The sequence below is a fragment of the Nymphaea colorata genome, chromosome 1 (assembly GCF_008831285.2).
Source record: "Nymphaea colorata isolate Beijing-Zhang1983 chromosome 1, ASM883128v2, whole genome shotgun sequence".
Taxonomy (NCBI): domain Eukaryota; kingdom Viridiplantae; phylum Streptophyta; class Magnoliopsida; order Nymphaeales; family Nymphaeaceae; genus Nymphaea; species Nymphaea colorata.
The window spans coordinates 19,522,351-19,539,094 of record NC_045138.2 but is presented as its reverse complement, the minus strand read 5'-3'; the positions used below and the strand labels follow the sequence as shown (position 1 = coordinate 19,539,094).

The window sequence follows — 16,744 nt, the reverse complement described above, 5'->3', positions numbered from 1 at the left end:
GTTGTTGAAGCTTTTCTAATATATATATATATATATATATATATTATTATTATTATTATTATTATTATGTAAGTATCATCATTATGTAATTATATATATATATATATATATATATATATATATATATTGAAATAACAGATTTCAATTATATATACGTATACATAATTCCTGAATTCCTCCAGCCCAGTTTCGTCAGCACGCCAATCAGGCAGCCTTGCACTTTTCACACCATTGCGTTGCACTTTGAAGTTGGTTATTTTGCAACAAGTGTTTAAATTGAGGGGCAGTTTTGTCAGTTTCAATACCTTAGCTTCGAAGGAACCAGAAATGAGATTAGCCTGACCGACGCGTCTCGGCAAAGCTGACGACGAGGACGCGACACGGTGAAACGCTGACGTTGTCAAGGCATGAGGACCGGTCGGACAAGTCCGGCCGCTTTTTTTGACACACTTTTTTCTTTTCTTTTCTTTTGTTAGTGGTTTATTTTATGTCACCGTAGGTACGGATGCTGGAATGACAAATCTCAAATTATTATTATTTTTAATTTATTATATATATAACAGAATAAACATATTATTATAATTTAGTTATTAATGTATATAACATAATTAATAATTATATTGTATAGGAAAATATCAAAACAACATATATTATATATGTAATTTAGTAATATAACATTATAACTGAACTCGGGTGTGAGTCGCACCCATGTCCGGTGCGCATTCGACTCGATGCGAACCTCCGGTATGACAGTAAAATAAGAGAGTCACTTAGGATTTATTCAAAGGGGGAAAATGCACTTGATTGTGAGACTTAGTCATTTTGAGTTCAAAGGCTTAGGGGGCGTTTAGATGATATCCTTCTTTAACTCAGATTTGTAAAAATCAAGTCTTATGAAAACAAAAAGGTGAAAATGCATCTTCCAAGAGTTCGGTGGAATTGCGGAAGCCTGATTTATAAAGATTGTTTGGTAGCAACAATACTTTGTAAGTGTTATATGAATCGATCTCAAAAATTTAAGTAGATTCATGAAACACTATAACTAATGTTTCGTGAATCTAATCTAATTCCTAAAATGATTTATGAGATACTTACAAAACTCTCATACTGCCAAACAACCCCATAAAAACCCATTGCACAATGACGTCAACAGGTCACATTTAATAAGTGTTTGAATTGTTTCAAACCTCTTTGACTGCGGCTCTGTTTTCCTACTACTTAATTTGAATGTTGAGACTATAATTTATACTTTTCATGTGGTCAATAATTGATGGGACGGCTCTAAAGTTTAAGATACGTGGAGTCTGCGGACACACGCGTTGCTCGTGCATTATTTGCCGCGTCCTTTTAAGACAAAAGGAAGATTTGGCTTCTCTCATGTCACGCGTGAAAGATAAAATTCTGGAAAAGGAAAAGAAACCTTTTCCAGCCAGGTTTTGTTTGTGTCGTGGTGCATGCTAAATCAAAATGATTGTTATATGATGGACCAAAATTGTGCATGAATGGATATTCATTTAAATTCTCGTTCAATATGAACACTTGACCTTTGTATTTTGTAAATATTATGCATTTTAGAAGCTTTTCAAAGCCTGCGACTTATTATTTGCTTCATTACAAATTTAATGCGTCACCTGGCCAATAACAACTACGTACATGGACTTTTATTGTCGTAAATTAATTTAGAACTAGTTTATGAGCATAGAACAACGCTGCTTTTTGACAATTAATGTGCAACCCATGTACCAGCTAACTTATTCATTGCCGGCTTTGCTTTGAGTCGCCAAATCAATATGTTTTTATAAGCATCTAGCTAGCTTTATAGTTTTCTAGACATTAATTAGGTCGTTGATGCAAGGTCATTTCTCATAAAACAGCTTAATAGGAAATGGCCCAATCAATTCTGAATCAAATATCATTATATCAACATTTGATAAATCAGATATGGGAAACGGCATAACCAAATTAAGTCTGATCCATTGATATTTGTAGCAAAACGCAGATCAGCTAAGCCCAATTTTGACCCAAGCTCGAGACGGAGGACGCCGGCCTAGGACGGATGCCGGGTGAAATCGGTGTTGACTAGTGGCCGGAAGCAGGGGATGACGGTTCGGTTCACCGTACAGAAGGATAAGCGAGAGAGAAAGAGCATGGAGGCCAGGCAGGGATGGAAGGGTGCCCCAAGAAGGGGGAGGCCGGGCGGCCGCCAGAGCGGCGAGGGCAGCAACTACATCGGAACGAACGGGCAGAAGCACAGGGGAGAGCTTTTGGACCGCAACCGTTCTTCTTTTTCTTAACATATATCATTAAGAATAAGGGGCACACAATATGCTATCACAAGTTTCGAAATACATAACCACCCAGCAACGAAACCAGAAAGTAGCATATAACCAAGTTTATACTTTTATTGCTTACTGTCTCTTGTAGGGGAATACGCAAAGTGAACAAAGGAAGGGGAGGGCAGTGACAGTTGCGGACTACATCCTGAAGCGTCTGGTGCTCATGCTTTAGATGGTAAACAGGAAGCAAAATGCAGAGGTGATCGACACAATGGATGTCCACAGAAGAAGAGCACTAGAGACGGCTGCTGGCAAGCGGTGGGGCAGAAAGACAGAGGCCAGCGAGCAGTAGAAGGCGACACCGAGGGCTGCGATGAAGAGACAAAACAGAGGCAGGCCCTGCCTGTGGAGTCCACCTTGAAGGAGCAAAGGCAACAACTGGAGCCACAGCGCGGTAGAGACGAGCAGAATCAGCTTCGGACATTTGTCACCGTCCTCCATGCTTGCTGGGCGAGCCGAAGAGGAAGGGGGGAGAAGTTGGGGAGAGGCGAAAAGGGAAAGAGGGAAGGTTGGAGACTGGCATGGCAGGATAACCCCTGCCCAAGCCCAATTTATAAGTAGGAGAAACCACTGTCTCCGATGGCCAATAGACCCTCAATTCATTTCATGATAGGCATCCAACATGTCTATTCCCGAAAGCAGAGTAGTAGGTCCAAGTTGTTGTCACCATTGGAACGTGATTTTCCTTAGCTGAAAGTGATGGGGTCGGGGATTTTCCCATAAATCCCACCTCTTTCCGACCTCAAGCTTGTGATATTCCTTAGCTGAAACTGAAAGTGATAGAAAGGGTTGGGGATTTTCTGTCCTCCTTTCATAAGGAGCCGAGCCCAAGCTTCGTGATATTACTTAGCTGAAAGTGATGGAATGGGAGAGGGAGAGACGGAAACCGAGCCCAATATTCCTTAGCTGAAAGTGATGGAGAGGGTCAGGGATTTTCTTTTGACCTTTTTCTGTCCTGGCAGTTGGCTGTCATCTCCTGCGCTGCGGACGCCAGCCCCTGCTCCGCACTGCTTTGGTGGTGGACGTCCGTTGGTACCGAGACGTGAACCCCTCCCTGGTGCATTTATCAACGCCAAATTAGTAGGATCCATGCCCTCGCTCGCCTCATCTGTTTTGTTCGGATTCTGTGACCGTCAATTGTTTCGCCCAACCTATGGACTTCGCCTTTAGGTTCTGTGATGGCGGGGCCCTTTTGATTTCCTCATCCTCCTTTCTGCGGAAGGAAATCGATCTGGCAATGTACGTTTAATGGTGTTAGAGAAATCAATTTCCGTCTCCAAGAATTCCTGGTTGTTGCTTAGTGAAGAAATCTAAGCAGTTTATTATGCTTTATGTAACTATCATCATTATATAATAACTGTTTATATATATTTGTGTGTGTATTCCGCGCATCCCTGAGGATAGAAATTAGAAAAGCTTTACTCCATAACCCCTTTTTTCTTTCGTAACTTGCAGTGGTGGGATCCCGGGGACCACCATTTCCGATGACCTTGTGAGAGGAAACGCTGCCTGAGGCCGCTGCAGTCTTCTGTCTCTCTTCTTCTCTCTTGATTTTCATTCCCCCTCTTTCCCTATCAAAACGCCCTTTTAAGGGTGCACGACAGCTGGATAGGCTCCGTCTGGCGCCTGCCTCGCCAAAAATTGGCAGCACAAGTTCTGTGCAGTCTTTGGCACATCCTTTTGCATTGTCGTCTCCACCAAAATAGGTGGCTAATGTTTTGTAAACCGGAATGTTGGGTTACGCCGGGCCTGACAAGGAGTTGGGCTCCTCCGGCTGGGGCGGGTCGACTACCTGAAACTCGCGCCCAGGTGCAGCCTAGCTCTTTCAGCTCCCATCCCACCCCATTAACAAAAATATATATTTTTAATATAAAAGTGTACAAGTATAATTATTCATAATAAAATAAATATAATTATATATACAATAAAATAACATTAAATATAAATTATCGAGCTCACTCGAACTAGCCTAACAACTTTTCAAGCCAACCCAAGCTCAGAGTCAAGTGTCCAGCGATACCCAAGCAGAAAATACCGGCCGGCGTTTTCTGCCGCGGCAACGACAGGAAAGGAAGGAGACGGCAAGCGACCTTTTTTGAAATGCAAGGGCCAAGGGAAAACCACGCAAGGAAAATGTATGTTACTTTTTACTGTCTGCGTAACAGAGCCGCCGGCAGCTTGAGGGCTAGCTTTCTGAAGATCCAAGAGGTGTGGATCTGCACAATTATGTCTTGAATGTTCGAATTTGGATATCGCTTATTGCAGATAAGAGGTTGGCATTGCTGTGGCCCTTAGCAAGTCCACATCCAAACTATGGCGCTGGTAATTGAGAGAAATTAAATTGCTTGAATGTGTGCAAGCATATCAACTGTTGAAAACCTTGATAACTAATAAACTCTTAGCATATCTTCTAATCAATCCTCGTATATTCCATGAAGAGAATTTCATGAATTGTTAGAGGAAGAAATCTGTTGTTTCCACTATGGGAGTGGGAGGGTCTAGTCTAGTGTATGCTAAGAAAATGAGTCTTTTTGTTTTGACGGTTTTCATCAGCATCTAACCTCACCTTACAGTTTATTAGGCTGCAGCCTGATGCGTGGTTATTTATCTCGTAAAAATGCTTATAGAAAATGAATAATTAAGAAATAGGGCTTGCAGTGAATTTCATGAAGATTAGTGGAAAATAATATAGGGAAAAGAATTAGCTCATTTAGTGGAAAAAATATTGAAAAAAAAGATTGCAGCTAAAGTTTCCAATTAAGTAAAAACTCTGTACGTTTAGTTTGTTCGGATGAGACTTTATGGAGATCTATAAGCATGAGAAAACAAAAAAGCCAACCTAGATCCAAACTTAAATTCAAATCCAAATAAAGTACTTGAACAATTGAATTCAAATTTAGAAGATCGATTGCTTTAGTTTCGGACCAGTTTATAAGGTTTGAAAAGGGGTCCAGGGCATGGCATATTAAAGGTCGGTTCATATAGATTTGGGATTGACTCAACGGGTCTGAAACTGGATCAATCCATTTTGGTTCGGTCCATAAGGTTTTGAGGCCGGGTCACCCCATTTTGATGGCTATACATTTTCTGGATGACTCATTTATGTGAGGGTCCGAGTTAGGGCCAATTCAAGGATGATTTTGACCGGCTAGTAATGGAATCAGTTCAAGATGACTTGCATGTCTGATCGCGTAAAAATCTTTTCTCTTTTGTGTTTTTTGTTTTTGTTTTTGTGTTTGCCTAAAGATTAAAACATTATGGATTTAACCTGAAGCAACCAAACAACCCTTATTGCTGGGTGAATGAAAGGGTTATCCAAATGCCTGGGTGAAAGTAGAACCTCTTCTCCTCTCCTTTGCCCCTGCCCTCAACGCCTAGACCTGCATAGGTACCAAGCAGTGAGATTTCTGTGTACTTCGACTTGCACATACAATCCAGTGAGATTTCTGTGTACTTCGACTTGCACATACAATCCAGCCCACACTTATCTCTGCCTCTTCAAAACATCTCATAAATTTAAAAGTGGGTCTAGAAATTCTCCGAAAGCTTCCTACCAACAAATAACTAGGAAGAACTGTTAGGAACAACACACAATAAACTCTCCTCTCGCACTCTCAAGAGGGAGTTAGAAGCAACAAGGAAGAAGACAACGATTTACGTGGTTCGGGACAATAATCTCTTGCGTCCCCGGTCGCACAGATCTCTTGTATTCTCTCTCTCAGATGAACACACAGAACAGACATTCACAAGCGGCGGCCATCCTCAAAACATAAGGATTAGGGCAAACCCGCATTTGTACAAAATGACATTATGCCCTTACATAAGAAAAAAATTTTCAAATGAGTGTACAGTGTGGATCAAGTTCTATACACCAACAAGAACAATATAGACGTTATATACAATGAACAAGAATGCAGCAACATCAAAATGAACAAGGGAGGAAGTCTTGTGACGTCCACTTTATCTCCTCTATAGACAAACAAAAAAAAGTTCCTAGCAACCGTACTTACAAAAAAAAACGTTATTTTTGAAAAGAACACGAAAAAATGTGAAAAATTGAAATGGATCCAGTGCTCCAAATTTGCTGGATCTAAATTTATTTTGTCCAATTTGGTAGCTGCAAACGTCAATTTAAATTACTTAATCGACCTGTCGTGTTTGAAACAAAATGTCGTATCAGTATCAAAGACAAGGGCGTGCGTGCTCGCATTAGTCTAATTTATATTATATGAACTGTGCTAGATATGTCTGTTCGACCAAAATGCTATTAAACATTGAAAAGGTGGTTAAGTAGCCAGCTGATTTTTAATTCCTCTGCATATGTAAGTACATTCCGATTATCAACTATAGGAATGCATTCAATATTGCGTACTTACTCGGAAGATAAAAAAAAACAGTTATTTATGGTAATGTCTTTGTTTTCATTTCCAATTATTTTTGTACATTTACCAGAAAAAATGTATTAGTAATTTTGTGCTGACTTACATCCGATTCAGCTAAATTCAAACTTGGACAATTCATTGGATGTCTTCTAACCAATTGAATTAAAAAAATCCAATATTTATTTATTTACTTTGCTTGTTAAATGTGGTAGTATGTTAATTGTCCACGTCAGCATTGTCATCACTGCTCTCCCAATAGATGTAAATTTGAGCAAATATGTGCACATACCAATTTTGCCCTTGATATAATTAGGCAAACCTATCCTACTACCAAAATCTTGCGTGTTTTTGGATAAGTGAGCAGATTACTACCCACTGCTCAAAAGTCCATGATCCCCTCTGCTGGGGCCCTTTCTCTGCCTTTAAAACCTGCACAAGACTTCATCGCTCTCTGCTTCGTCATCTTCTTCTTCTTCTTCTTTGTATTGGCGTTTGCCGGACCGTTAAGGTGAACATTCTATTCTTTATCATCTCAATTCTTCTGCCTGAGATTCAGGTACTTCTTCCATGTCTGTTTTCTCCATTATTTCTTCTAACTAAACTCTGTTGCTGTGGTGTTGTAGGAGAGAATCCCCTTCCAGTCGCAGAACCAACTTCACCGGCGAAGGCCTTCTGCCTACCCAACAAGGAAAAAGTCGAAATCTCCATGCCGAATCGGGACGCAACCATGGGGTGGAAGGAATTAGCAGAATCGCTTCTTCTCGTGGACTTCGTCCTTGGTGTTGCTGTGTTAGACATGCTCTGTGGGACGGGCGACCAAGATCCTTCCTCCGTCTTGGTGGCGTTGCTTTCCTACCTTCTGCTGATGGTGCCGATCCAGCTCGCCTTCTTCCTCTGCCTGGCGCTTCTGTTGTTCGGCCACCGCTTACCTCAAGCCACCGCAAACGCCGTCGCGTTCACCTCATCCTTGGCTGTAGCCTACACAGCGCTCATGTTCCTTTTCTTCCTGGCAGGCAAAGCAGCGGGGATTGACCTTCTTCCCTGACCTCCTCGGACCCTTTGAACAGACCCTTCCCCTCTTTTTTGTGCCGCTCTAATCCGAATTAATACTCAGTCCTCTCTCTCTCTCGTTCAGATCTCTCTCTGTCTCGTAGTACGCTGGTGTTTTACATGTCTGCTTGAGCAAAAATTTGTTTTGCAATTAAAGTGGTTATAGAGACACGGTTGCAGTTGAGACTTTATAGTGCGAGAATTATTATAAGAGAAACTTATTACAAATTTCAGCAGACTATATTCTTAGAGCTAGGCAATGATCGATCTCTCATAAGCAGATTATCAGTCAAGAGTCCCCGCAAGGAGAACGCATGAAAGAAGAGGAAGGGCATACATAGTTCAAAACCCTCATTTTTTTCCTCCTCTGCAACATCAGCTCTTGCAGCTGATACCGGCACGCCCCTTCTAGCAGCAGAAGCAAAGCAATCACATGGTAACGAAGGAGAACCCTGCTCGGCACGATGAAATCGCTAAAGAATGAAACAATCTTGGTCCAAAAATGTTTGCGCAAATCTTGATTCCTAGGCCTGCTAGGCACGATCTAATAGATGGACTCCGCCTTCCAAAACAGGTCTACATAAAATCTTCCAATACATATGATGAATAGTCGTACCTCTGTCATCTTCCAATATTGTGATTTCTAGCGACTATTTTTGGTCAGGCTCATGTGGTCGGCAGTTTGCATTGGAATAAAGGGCACATCAAATTCTAACACGATCGCTCCCAATTCTCGACGTAGAAAGATTTGTTTTACTAGACAAAGAAGAAAAGAAAAAGTCCTGACCACTCGCAATCATTGGGAGTGAACCAGAAAAATTTTCTGCAGTGTATTCTACCGATACTTCTTTCGATTGTCTAATTAGTCATAATTGCACATGATAGTAGGGAGATATTTATGATACTTGGTAGATGGAGTATATATATATATAATTTTCTCTTCAAAAAAATATATAATAGAATGATCCGGTAACATTCTTAGGCCCCATTTTTCAAGCAATGTGAGCATAGAACCAACTTTGTATATTGAGATTAATGCCTACATTTTTTTTTTAACTTTATACTTTCGTAAATTGGAACTGCACCAACATAATTATTTTGAAATTTCACAAAAATGTACATCTTAATTATCAGTAATTTTTCCCTAGTTGCAGAAAAGAACCATGGTCTGACGATGGTTCAGTGACCTCGTTTGAGATGGAGGGGGTTGAGTCTGCCTTGCCTGTGAAGGATGATCATCGTCTGCAGCCTTCTACTGGGACCTTTCCCAAAGGGAGACTGAGCTGGGCAAAGGTCGTGACTGGAAGCGCTGAGGCAGATGATGGCGCATGGCCTGAGGCCATTGTTTAGAAAACTGGAGATGAGGTTAGTATTAACTTCCCTAGTGAAGCTCACCGTAAAATGGAACAGAGATTTCAATTCTCTGCCATTGGTAGTTTTCATGGAGGTCGACAGGGCCTCGACTATAAGTTTGTTTTCGAGGACTTGAGAAGACAATGGGTGTTGGTTTTGAAACTCAAATGCTCTATTATTGGCAACGGGAGATTTCTGGTGAAGGTTTCGTCTGAGGAGGAACTGGTCACTGTGCTGAGACGAAGAACCTGGTCAATTGGAGGGCGTTTTCTGATTGCGAGCAGGTGGTCGTCAGGTATGGAGTTGAAGATAACTGAGGAGTAATCTGTGCCGATATGGATTCAGCTGCCTTCCCTGCCCTCCGTGTTCTGGACGGATTACATTCAATTGCTTTAGGCCTGGATGGATCCTTTGTTAGAGGCTTAGAGACCACAGCTGCACCTCTCAAGTGGAGAGGCTTGTGTATGCTCGCATCTGCATAGCTGTTCCCCTCAGCTTCAAACCGGTACCTCGAATTTCTCATCGAGGCATAATCCTTTTGTTGGTCTCAGCTTGAATTTATCGTCTAAGGCTGTAGAAAAAGAAAGTCCTCTGAGGTTTTCAAAGGGTAACTTTGCCAAGCAGAGTGTTAGATCTGATGATTCTCCCAAGGAGACAGAGACCCCTGTTCTGAAGTTTTATAGACATAAGGAGGATGATTCTGGTTACAACATAGGAGGATCTTGAAAGAGCATTAGAAAAAGTGAGGCATGCATTACGGTCGACCAGTTTAGTGGACCTGTTAACAGTTCACTCCCCAGGCTCCAAGAAAAGAAAGACCTCAGGGACAGTGGAAGGAGGCCTTTGACCTTGGGCAATTAGAAGAAGTTGGTCATATGATCCAATAGTGAGTAAAGCTGCTGGTCGATGAGACATCTTTGTCTGGGATAGATGTTTCTCGAAATCTTCAATGAAGATCTTCTATTGGAATATTTGGGGTCTACCTGAACTGGATGCCCAGAAGGAGCTTAAGGATTTGGTGGGCCAAGGGCAGCCTGATGTTGTTTTCATTTCTGACTTTATGATTGAATTCTTCCAAATTGGAGGTGTCTATGCGTCGATCTATAGGCTCTGAGCATATTTCTAATGGCTTGGTCCTCAATGGGAAAGGCAAGGTGATGTGTGTGTGTGGAATAACATGGCTATGGAGTGCCTCAACTATGTGGACTCTAATTGGTTGGGAGTGTGCTTTCAGGATATGAGGATTAATAATGAGCTTGTAGTTTTTGGTGTGTATTTTCCCACTAGACTGTTCGACAGATTGGATAGCCTGATCAGGTTGGAGAATATTGTGTCCATGGTTAATGGAGACTGTAGAGACTTCAATGCCATGTTAGAGCACTGGAATAAGACCGAGACTAACCCTCTGGTGAGGTTGTGCTAGGCGTTTAACTGTTTTATTTTTGCCCAACTTGTCAGAAGTGGAAGACTCTTTTAAAAAGTACACTTGGTCCAACCATAGGAAAGGTAGTCAGAATGTTCTCTGCAAACTCGATTGGTGTTTTGTGAATGACAGATGAATTACCGATTTTGATGGGCCAGGCTCCCTTAAAACTCTCGCCAGCTTTCATCATAGTGAACTATCGTATCAATCCAACTCCGCTAGGCATAGGGGCCAAAGACTTCGGCCTTTCAGGATTTTCAAATCATGGATTATGACTCCTGAACGCATGGAGATTGTGAGGAATGAATGGCAAAAGAATGTTTAGGCTGCCCCACGCTCAGATTTCTTAACAAGTTAGCTATGGTTAAAGATTGTTTGAAGAAATGGAACACTGAGAGTTTTGGTAAGCTCAATCACTGTATTGCAATGTTGAGGACCTGGCTTAAGCAGAGTAGAAATTTGGTTGAATATGGATCCTTGGAGGCCATTGATCAGGAAACTATAATCAGGAATCCTCTAAATGAAGCTCTTCGCATAGAAGACGTTGTGTGGAAGCAACGATCTCATATCAAATGGTTGGCAGAGGGAGGTAAAAACACGATGCTTTTTCATGCTATGGCCGATTGTAGAAAGGCAAAGAGGCACACCATGAACATAGAAGCAGGTGGCGAGGTTGTTAGAGATGAGGACTGCTATGATTATTTTCAAACTCTACTTGCCTCAGATGATGTGTTTGATGAGATTCAGGAGGGTGACATGGTGACGGAGGAGGAGAATGCCTCCCTTTTCAGTTTTATATCTAGAGAAGAAGCCATCGTAGTTGTTAAAGATTTAGACAAAGACAGTGCAGCAGGGCTGGATGGTTTTTCAAATTTCTTCTGTCAAGACGGTTGGCCTGCCATTGGCAGTGACTTGATAGTTGCTATTAGGATTTTTTCACTAAAGGCATCTTAGCTAAGAGTGTCAATCACACTCTAATTTGTTTTGATTGCCAAAACTTTGAATGCAGTTAAGGTAGAGGATTATAGGCACATTTCCTTGCGCGATACTATCTATAAAATTATTGTCAAAACTTTTGTGTTTAGAATGAGAGGCCTTATTATGCGCATTGTGCAAGGGAATCAAATAGCATTTTTCAAAAGTAGACAGATTCAGGACAATATCCTTTGGGATGAGAACTTCAACTCGAAGGAATTTTGGCATAAAGAAGGTAGTTGTCACAAACTAGATCTTTCAAATGCCTATGATAGAGTTTATTGGCGGTTCCTTAGAATGTCTTATGAGGTGATAGTCAATGGGAGGCTAGGGGACAACGTCGCTACCAACACGGGGCTCCGAAAATGGGAGATCCTATGTCTTTTGTTATCACTTTAAATTTGAAAAATACTGTATTTTATTTTCACCCGTTATTTGGATTTAAACTTTTAGACCCTATGTCCAATCTTAAACCCAAAACAAATCCGCGATTATTCGATTCAAAATGAATTTTTAAATCTATGTCCGAACTCAAACACAAAATTCAAATTCAAAACCCAACTTTAAACGCTAGATTTAAATCCAAAATCCAATTACTGGATCCGATTGAGATCTAAAAATCCAAGCCTAGGTCCAAATCAAGTATTTCAAAACTGAAAATCTAAAGATGTGATCAAAACAACAAAATTTAATACTATAAGTGCCATTTGCGCATTCCTTCGTTTTATTTTTGTGCCAAGATGTGTTTTTAAGTTTAAGTCACTCATTAAAATGTGTTGGCAAGCAAGTTAGACCCAATCCGAATCTGAAACAAGCTGAGAATCACTCACAACAGAGTTGGATCCTCCTAATTGTAACAAAAACCATTTTATACCCATTTTAAAAAATGGTTTCATGCTTTTTTATGAATGGCCACTTTTTTTTATACTTATTTTGTTTTATTATTATTTCATATTTTTGAACAAAGTCGCTCGACAGCGTGCTGTGCGGTGCGCAGTTGCGCGCGTCGCGTGCTGCCACGCGCACCATGCCGACGCGCCTGCAACAGTACTGTGCACGCATGCGGCCAATCACAGTGCCGCTTGCACAAGCCCTCAATTTCAGCTAAAACCGCCTCCCTATTTTGGCTTTGTTGGGTGGGCGTTAGCCCTGCCAACACCTAAAGGGGTATTGCATGCTAATGGCCAATCTCACTTGGTCAAAACCTTTTTTAAAAAAAAAATATTGAAAATCATTTTAAAGTATTTGAAATTTGCATGAAAACATTGTTAAATTTAAAAAAAATCAAATTTTGAGTTTTAGTTCCAAAATTCTTTATAAATATCTTTACAATCTTTTCTCTCGAACATGAACTAACTCTTGAGAGAACCTCTAGTGCTTCCACACTTGAAAATCTAAAGTTTTTCATACCTCTCTCTCTTTCGATTTCTCCATTCTTCTATTCTTTTTTTCTCCAAGGTTCTCCACCAAGTTTGAACTCTTCAATAGAGTACAATGAAATCTCTTGAAGGGTTATTTTTATTATCTGAAAGTTTCACCCAAGGCAACCTTAGAATCATCCCAAAAAATAGACTCATTCATATAATCATTTATATTAAAGGTATGTAGTTTTCTCTTGTTTTCATTTCCTTTGCCACCCCTTCTAACCGTGCAAGAAGGCTCTAAAAATTTTCTATTTGTAGTTGAGAGTTACTTTTGAATGCACAGAAAGTATGAGCAAATAAATTTCATTTCTTCATTTATTTTGAAATATACTTGTTATATCGTTTTATTCATTTTCTATGTTTGATATGATGTTAGTATGTATGAGCAGTCTATCTCTTTCTATTTTCTATATATGAAAAGTTAAGAAATTATTATATAATAATCGATAAGTTGCAACAAAAAAAGGGGAGGTTAATGAATGATTTTGAAATATAGTATGCTGAGTAATCTATTATTATTATGGATGAATATATTGAATTCAGTCGTTATGGTCGGACTTTATTATGGATTTCTAACCACATTTTCTGTAGGTCCCTCTTATCTCTTATTTCTAAGAACTCCGGTTATGAAAGAAGGGAGCGAAAAAGAAGTATCAGCAACAACTGCTTTTATTATGGGACAGTTCATAGTATTCATATCGACCTATTATCCGCCCTTGTATCTAGCATTGAGTAGACCCCATACACTGACTGTCCTAGTTATATTGTATCTTTTGTTTCATTATTTGTTCTTCTGAAACAATAAGAAATCCCTTTTTGATTATAGATCTACTCACGGGAATTTCATTCCTAACCTTAGCATTCAATATTTATTCCTCAATAATCTAATTTTTCAATTATTCAACCATTTTATTTTACCAAGTTCAACATTAACCAGATTAGTCGACATTCCCATGTTTCGATACAACAATAAGATTTTATTTGTAACAAGTAGTTTTTTTGGCTGGTTAATTGGTCACATGTTATTGATGAAATGTATTGGCTTAGTATTATCTTGGCCATGGGAAAAAATGAGATCTAATGCACTTTTTAGATCTAATAATGATCTTATGTCAAAATGGAGAAATTCTATATCTCAAATCTTTAGTATTCTCTTATTTATCATCTGTATATGCTATCTAGGAAGAATGCCATCACCCATTATAACTAAAAAATTGAAAGAAAGTTCAAAAGGGGAAGAAAAGAATAAAACTGAAGAAGAAGGAAATGTAGAAATAGAAACAGGTTCGAAAACAAATAAGATAGAACAGGAAGAAGATAGATCCGTGGAAGAAGACCTTTCCATTTCTTTGGAAGAGGAAGAAAGGTGGAATCTTTACAAGAAGATATATAAAACAAAGGAGATCTGGTTGAATGGAAAGGAAGAAGATGAATTCGACCTGAAAGAGAAAGAAAAGAATGAACTTTTATAAATTGAAAAATCCCTTATGTCTCTTCTTTTTGATTATCAACAATGGAATCTTTCACATATCCACCTAGTTTGTCTACTTTTTTTGAGATGATACAAAAAAAGATGTCTTTTCGCACAGCGGAAAAACTACCTGTGGAGGCCCTCTCTCATGAATGGGTTTCAACCACTAAAAAACAAAGAAATAACTTAAGGAACGAATTCATAAATCGAATCGAAGCTATAGACAAAGGATCTCTTATCCTCGATGTGGTCGAAAAAAGATTGTGCAATGATGAAGAGGAACAAGAATGCTTACCTAAGTTTTATGATCCTCTTTTGAACGGACCTTATCGTGGAACAATAAAAAAAGGGTATTTATATTCAATTAGGAATGATTCAACTACCTCCACATGGGGGTCTACCAAAATGGCTTGGATAAATAAGATTCATGGTATCCTTTTTTCCAAGGATTATGGAGAGCTGATTGACATAGAAAGGGTCATCAGTAGCTAGAACTTCTTGTCTTGCCGAAAAAGGACAATATCGCTTGAGTGATCCAACATTTGTTTCTCTTAAATGGTCTATGTCAATCAGCTCATCAAACAACGGACTACGTCACTCTTGTAATCAAACAGTAGATAACGTGATAAAACAATAGAGAATGTCATTCAGAACGATCGACAATGAGGGTGGTTATCCTCTAGATGCTTCTGGATCTGCTTCTGTATGTATGTTCCAAATTCGTCTCCTGTTTGTTTAGTGATTACTTGCACAAATACATGATTAAGAATCAGTAATTGAATTTTAAAGTTCACGACCAATTGCCATGATGTGAGATAAAAACATAAAAAACATTTCGTAAAAAATATTGTGAGAAAATATTAATGAAAGGTTTCCAATAAAACCATTTATAACAATCAGATGGGAGCATAACAAATTTTGGTCGCTTTGCAAATTGCATATTGAAACATTTTTTTTTCCACATGGTTGGGATTGTAGAGGAACTGCCCATAAAAGAGGAACTCAAGCTTCTCTAGAGGCGGAGAATAGTTTGTAGAAACAGAGAGCTCGAATTAGGTGGATGGTAGAAGGTGACAGAAACACTACGTTTTATCATGCAGTGGTAAAAGGTAGATGCACTAGAATAGTATCATGGAATTGGAGCATAATGGTGGAACTATTAGTTACATTATAGAGTTCAGATAGGTTTGCAAAAACCTTTTTCGTGATTTGCTTGGAGTAGTTGAAGGCTCAGGTGATGACATGGAAAAAAAATGAACGTCAGTCCAAAATTTCTCAAGAAAACATGTCACTTCTTAGGCCAATCTCGGCAGAGGAAATTAAGCATACGCATATGGTTTTCTCCTTAAATGGTGATAGTGCATCGGGCCTGGACGAGTTCCCGGTAGCTTTCTTCCAGCAACACAGGTATGTCGTTGGGACAGATATGATCAGAATCATTGACAACTTTCTTTCCACAGGAAAATTTGTGAAGAAGTTAAATTCATCTCATGTCACCCTGATTCAAATAAAGAAGGGATCTGCACAATGAAGGACCCTCAAACAAATTACATTATGCAATGTGTTTTACAAAATCTTCTCTAAGTTCATGGCCCTTCGTATGAAGTCTTGCCTAGAAAGGGTCATCAGTAGCTAAAACTTCTTGTCTTGCCGAAAAAGGACAATATTGCTCGAGTGATCCAACATTTGTTTCTCTTAAATGGTCTATGTCAATCAGCTCATCAAAGAACGTATTATGTCACTCAAGTAATCAAACAGTAGATAACGTGATAAAACAATAGAGAATGTCATGCAGAAAGATCAGTGAGGGTGTTTATCCTCTAGATGCTTCTGGATCTGCTTCCGTATATACGTCCCAAATTCGTCTCTCGTTTGTTTAGTGAATACCTTATTCATAATCAGTAATTTAATTTTATATCCACGACCATTGCCATGACTTGACAAGTGAAGATTGTATCCACTTTAATGGTGGACGCATCCCACAGACAAATAATTTACGCTATTATTTCTTGATGCTATTGTAGAAATCCTCTTTAAGGGTTATTCCCATTTATATTATTTGAAAATTTTGAAATTTCTTCATCTTCACACAAGTGTTAAGAGAGAGAAAATCTTGTTGAAAAGGTGACAGATGTCCATTGCAGAAGCAACATTTGTGCTTGGGCTTCTAACAAGAGAGTTACTGTTTGGGGGTAGAAATGGCTAAAATGCTATATATATATAGCGCTTGGTAGAAACTAGACCAGGTCAGGAACAAAAAGCGGACCCCTTAAATATGATATTTAAGTTTTTTTTTTTTAAATCTAACATTTCCAATATGATCATAAGCA

General features: G+C 39.3%; 1 protein-coding gene and 1 pseudogene across 1 annotated transcript; both read left to right on the top strand.

The window, feature by feature from the left end:
• Window positions 1-7,105: 7,105 nt before the first annotated feature.
• On the top strand, window positions 7,106-8,001 carry LOC126409276 (uncharacterized). The gene is made up of 2 exons (XM_050075364.1): window positions 7,106-7,226; window positions 7,342-8,001. Exons 1-2 carry the CDS (start codon window positions 7,108-7,110, stop codon window positions 7,748-7,750), a joined length of 528 nt encoding a protein of 175 aa, XP_049931321.1. The 5' UTR covers window positions 7,106-7,107; the 3' UTR covers window positions 7,751-8,001.
• A 5,421-nt stretch (window positions 8,002-13,422) lies between these two features.
• On the top strand, window positions 13,423-14,153 carry LOC126410460 (protein TIC 214-like; annotated as a pseudogene).
• The last annotated feature ends 2,591 nt before the right edge of the window (window positions 14,154-16,744 follow it).